We start from the raw sequence: 6,097 nt of genomic DNA on the forward strand, positions 1-6,097 counted from the left end.
TGAAATTTTGTAGGGAGGTACTTTTACTTAGTACTTAGTAGACGTCCGCTAAGAACGGATTTAACAACAGGGATGGATTAAGTAGGTCTATAGGCGGACGAAGTCGCGGGTGTCCGCTAGTTACACTTATAATTCTGATTTTACTTATTTTACCTTGTATTTCTTGTTTGTATATTTCTAATGCCCTATTGATATCGACGTAGACCTATTATATAGCCACTAGCTGACACCGGTTTCAACCGCGTGGTTCCCGTTCCCGTAGGAATACGGGGATAATATATAGCCTATAGCGTTCCTCGATAAATGGGCTATCTAACAGTAAAATAATTTTTCAAATCGGACCAGTACTTGCTGAGATTAGGGCGTTCAATCAAACAAACTCTTCAGCTTTATAATATTAAGTATAGATATAAACGATTTTATGTAGGTAATGTAAAGGATGTCCATTACTTTTATTATAATGGGTTGGTAATTTAAATATATTTTACTCGTAAAAATAGCAGAACCCCGCGATATCACCCGTGTAATCCCCATTTCTGCGGAAATACGGGGATGAATAAAAACTTATGTTACTTGCGGATAATGTAGCTTTTCATTTGTGAAAGAATTTTATTAATCACTCAACCTATTCAATGGAAACAAATACTCAAATCTTTCTTCTTCATAATATTGTTAAAGTGAATATTCATAGACTAAGCCGACTGTTCTATAAATAATGCCATTATCCTTTTCTAGATGAAATGCATTAATGCAACATTGTCAATGCGACTACAACACTAATGTATTTATCTGTAGCCAGCTATCGAGGGAGCCATCGCTACCCTATAAATAAAGTAATTTACAACATTGTACTACATCGCAGCGCAATAAAGCTCCATTAAAAAGCATATAAAAGTAATCAAAGCGAGTTTACGAGGTGTCGCGTTACGTGTGAAGCCGCCATAAATAACTTCTATTTGTTCCAAAGCATACGTGGGGGCTTGCGCCACCTTTATTACTGTAATACGAGAAAACTTACAGAATTAGAACCCTTACACACTGGCGCAGACGTCCGTCAAACGCAGCTCAGACAATGCGACGCGCATGTCGCGGTTGCATCGCAATAAGTTAAGCGTTTGTCAATGCGCCTCTGCAATACGAAGTATTTCTTGTTTTTGTTCGACTGTCTCTTCGACTATATCATTATTAGTCTATTTGAATGGCAGTCCGTCATTCTAGTACGAAAGGTAATATGCTCGCCGCTCCATTGCTGATTGGCGAGCTTATGCGGATTACAACATAAGCTCTCTCTACGCTACAGCGGATAACAGCGACAGTTATTGTACCATCATTTTGTGGTAGAGGAAACACCTCGAGCAGGTCCCAGGACTTGTGACCTCGGGAGTAGGTTTAAGGGATTTAAAATGCATCAACACTCACCTTCCCTGCTCGACATGTTCTCCATGCCCACACTAAACAATTTATGATAAACAATAATTACAACACAAAACGTTATTACACCAAATCACTAACGTGACTAGCAGCGTGACGGTTTCTACGCTGCCTCACAAACAACTGAACTCAAGTCATCAAATACCCTCTTTACACTGACCATCTGTAATCGTAATGAACTTGTAACACTTCCGGAGCCACAAGGGCAGACCAACCGATCAACAAGTCAGTTTAGAGTTCAGTTAAGTTTGTCTAAAATAAAAAGTAGGTAAAATTAGTTATAAGATGACGTTGTATAATCGACCATTCGACGCGATGTGCCGATAGATGGCAGTGTATGTGAAGTCCGCAACTTTGTATCGCGATATCGAGTGGTTCGTACAAAAGGTATATATTGTGAAGTTTTTTACAATAAATAAGATTCGCATTGGAGCGGCCGAGTGCCTTGGTTGTTTTATTTCTCTCCGGTGCGGATCCCGACTTTGTACATGGTCCTTCGAGCCGGATAATTTGGTGGAGCCAGTGACCCAGTGTGCATCCTGATCGGCTGGTGGATTGGAGCAGCCATCAGGCCCAGGCAGTTGTGACGTCAGCGGCAGCCAACTACGTCACGCGGATACGTCAGCGGCAGGAGTGAGCGAGAGGGAGAATAGCCGTCTGCGCAGCGCAATGACATCAGTTGCAGTGAGTGAGCGAGAGGGAGAGCAACCGACTACGTCAACTGTCAAGTAAGAAGTATTGTGTCAATTTGGACCTTCTGTCAAAGTCAGCTGTCAATGTCAAGATTTGGACCTTATGTCAACGTCAGCTGTCAGTGTCAAGATTGGACCTTCTGTCAACGTCAGCTGTCAAAGTCAAGAAGACATTTAACTTAGAAAATTAAAGTAGTGCATGGACATAGACTAATAAACGAAGAAAGTGAAGTGACGGGGAATCCATGCCAAATTTCGTCTGTATGACAATTGTCAAACACTTAGAAAATATTCGTTGTTTACATTGACTTAGAATATTTCGCGACAAAAAAGACTTGTAAAATTTTCGTGTGTTACCTCAGGACTTAGAAAATATTTTAGTATTTTACATTGTCTTTGTTATTTTGCATACATTTGCACTTGTAAAGTTTTGCGTTTTATATAGACTTTGATTATTTTGTGAACAGTAAATTGGATTGTTTGAATTTAACCTAGAAGTTTGTGACTTTGTTACAATTTCATGATTGCGGATAGTTTTTTGGCTTGTTTGAATTGAATGTGATTGTGATTGTTGCGTTTAATTTGTAAGTAGATAGTTTACGAAGTTAAATGTGAATATTTGGTTAAATTATATAGTTGTTTCTTCTTTTTTTGTGATTTAGTTATTTGGTAAGTAGTTGTATTATTTTTATATAAAATGGAGGGACTAATTAGAGTACAAAATAATTCTAAGAATCTAATAGAAAGGCATTATATTAATTTTAAAAAATCTCCTAAGGATCGTTTAACAGTAATTTACATTAAGGCTAGATTAGAGTCATTGGAACAGTTATGGAAAACATTTTTTGTCAATCATCAGAAAATAATACAACTAGCTTCAGATTCGGATCTAACAACTAATGAGTATATTTCAGATGATCTGTTTTCGGTAGTTGAAGAAATTTGGATTAAGTATAAGTGTGATCTCAATGATGCATTATCTAAATTGAACGTTTCTGTATCAAGTTTAAAGGAATGTAATAGTAGTGGCCATAATATAAAACTGCCAAAAATAGAAATCCAAAAATTTACTGGAAACTATTTGGAGTGGACTACATTTAATGATTTATACACTTCCTTAATTCATAATAACGCGTGTTTAGATAATGTTCAAAAAATGCAATATTTAAAGAGTTATCTGGACGGGGAGGCAGCGCAACTTCTCAGGCATGTTGCTGTGTCTGCCGACAACTATGAGTCTGCATGGGCCACCTTACAGTGTAGATACTCAAACAAGAAACATTTGGCTACTTGTTTATTAGATAAATTGTTAAGACAATCAAATGCTACCGAAACAGCTAGATCAATAAAAAATCTTTTAGATACTACTTCAGAATGTCTAAACGGTTTAAGAAATATGGGAATCGCAGTAGAGCACTGGGATATAATTATTATACATATTATAAGTTCTAAATTACCTAGTGACAGTAGACTTAAATGGGAGTCTTTAATTAGTACAGTGGATGAGTTACCTACCTTAGATCAATTTAGAGAATATTTGCATAGTAGATTCAGGTCATTGGAGTTTTTAAACAATCAATCAAAATCTACTACGAATGTATCAAAAAGGTACGCAAATGTTAATTCTGTTAGTACAAAGAATCTAGTTTGTCAATTTTGTAAAGAAAATCACAAATTAATAAATTGCAAAGAGTTTGCGAGGTCGGATTATGATACAAAATTGAATTTTGTCCGAGCCAGTAGGTTATGTTTTAATTGCTTGTCGGATCATTATGTTTTTAAGTGCCGTCAATCCTCGAGATGTAAAATATGTGGAGCAAAACACCATTCCATCCTCCACCGCCACAAGGTGTTAGGTGATGGTGATTCCAATGGTGATGGTGTAGTTGTATCTCCGCCAACCAAATCGGAGACCAATGTGGTTACCTGTTTCTCTAATTTTCATAGCCAAGTGCTCCTGGCTACAGCAGAGGTTCCGATTGAGTCAAGAACAGGTGCGCTTCGGCCATATAGATGTTTATTGGATCAAGGTTCAACGGCTTCTCTTATCACGGAGGCCGCTGTCCAAGCTCTTGGACTGAAGAAGATACCCAACAAGGTCTATATTTCTGGAATCGGAGGTCGAAATGAGTCTTTAGCTTCTTTATGGGTAGTGGAATTAAAGCTAAAGTCATTTTATGACCCTACGTTTACTTTGGTTGTCAAAGCCCACGTGCTTACCAAATTAACGTCATTTATTCCTGCAAAACGGGTTGACGTTCCGTTTTGGCCAGAACTTTCTAGTCTGAAGTTAGCCGATACGAGGTTTGACATACCAAATAAAATAGATTTGTTGCTTGGTGCAGAGGTATATAGCCAGATATTAGTAGAAGGTCTTATCAAAGGTCCGCCCGGGTGTCCTGTAGCGCAGAAAACCCTACTGGGTTGGATCTTATCTGGTAAAATTCAATCAGATGAGTCTGAATCGCACCAAGTTACGAACGTCATCGTCAGCATGCACGCCCAGTCTAAAGAGGACAATACATTAAGAAAATTCTGGGAGTTAGAATCGGATGAGGTTTCTGACAAGAAGAAAATAGTGACTGGCGATGAAGATAAGTGTGAAAAGAATTTTGAGAAAGCAGTTTCTAGAGATAATAGTGGTCGATACATAGTGGAGAGTCCTTTTTGTGAAGACAACCCAACTAGTAAACATCGGAAGTTAGGAGAACTTGCCATGAGGATGTTGCCGGAGTTGGTTCCTGATGCGCAATGCAATGAGCCTGACGTAGTATATTTACAGCCTCACGCCGTACTTCTTAAAGATAAATCAACGACGAAGGTAAGAGTTGTCATCGATGCGTCTTGCTCTGGCATTACCGAAGTAAACTCAAACAATGATCTTCCTGTAGGTCCATCACTTCAACATACTCTGAAGCATATCATTTTGCGATGGCAAAACCATACACTTTGTTTGGTATCGGATATTGATAAGATATATCAACAAGTTAAAGTTACACTAGAGGATGCAGACCAGTTTCAGCGTATTTTGTGGAGAGATGAATCTGGAACAACACAACAGGACAGAATGTCACGTGTTACGTTCGGGAAAGCGTATGCATCTTACCTCGCTGCTAATGTCCTGCAGCAACTAGCCACAGATGAAGATGTATACAACGCTGCTGCTGTTGAGAAAATCCTGCAAGACATTTACATGAATGACCTCAGGACGGGCTATCAAACAGTAGAAGAGTGCATGAAATTAAAAAATGAAATTAATTATATCTTAAAAAAGGGAGGAATAGTGGTACAGAAAGGAGCTAGCAGTAGTAAAGCAACTATGGAGAAATTAGAAAAAGGAAGAGGAAACAAGCAGACAGAGTTAGAAATAGGAGCTGATAAAGAAATTGAAGTTACACAGAAAGTATTAGGACTTACCTGGGATAGCAGAACCTACAAGTTTAAATATAATATCCGTCTCCCTCCTACACAACTTCCAGTAACGAAGAAAAAGGTTATTCCTGACATTTTGCGTTGGTTCGATCCTTTAGGATGGATCGCCCCAACTATCTTGTCTTCAATGTTTGCTCACGTACGATCAAGGATAAAAGATATCTGCCGATGGTGATAGGATTTAAGTAGAACATGGAATCTTGGCTGAGCGAAGAAGTTATTAATTACAGTCCACATCAAGAATGCCAAGATACCAATTTAGAAAGAAAGTTTGATAGAATTGAGCTATTGGTAAAGTTAATGAAAGAAGAGTAGTTTATTCAGGATTCTCATTGCAAAACGTAATAGAAAAGTACGAGTAGTAAGCAGTTTAGCAAGGGTTCCTTCATGTGAAATAGAATATATCATTAAAATCGGATCCTCTTCGGTAAGAAGAGTATAGTCGTGGTTTTCTCAATCCGTTTTTAGACAGCGATGGTTTGTTACGAGTTAGAGGAGGTTTGAATGCTATGAATGGCACAACTTATCATCGCTGAAGCACA

At 38.2% G+C, this 6,097-nt stretch overlaps 1 protein-coding gene across 1 annotated transcript; it reads left to right on the forward strand.

The window, feature by feature from the left end:
- The first annotated feature begins 4,617 nt into the window (after window positions 1–4,617).
- Window positions 4,618–5,730, forward strand: LOC112043398 (uncharacterized). Its single transcript, XM_024078799.2, has one exon. The coding sequence runs from the start codon at window positions 4,618–4,620 to the stop codon at window positions 5,728–5,730; it is 1,113 nt and encodes a 370-aa protein (XP_023934567.2).
- Window positions 5,731–6,097: the final 367 nt, after the last annotated feature.

Source organism: Bicyclus anynana, chromosome 15 (assembly GCF_947172395.1).
Source record: "Bicyclus anynana chromosome 15, ilBicAnyn1.1, whole genome shotgun sequence".
In the NCBI taxonomy this organism is placed as follows: domain Eukaryota; kingdom Metazoa; phylum Arthropoda; class Insecta; order Lepidoptera; family Nymphalidae; genus Bicyclus; species Bicyclus anynana.

What these genes read in the sequence shown, in the direction of transcription:
- LOC112043398 (XM_024078799.2), top strand. Translation starts at nt 4,618, where the DNA reads ATGCACGCCCAGTCTAAAGAGGACAATACATTAAGAAAATTCTGGGAG.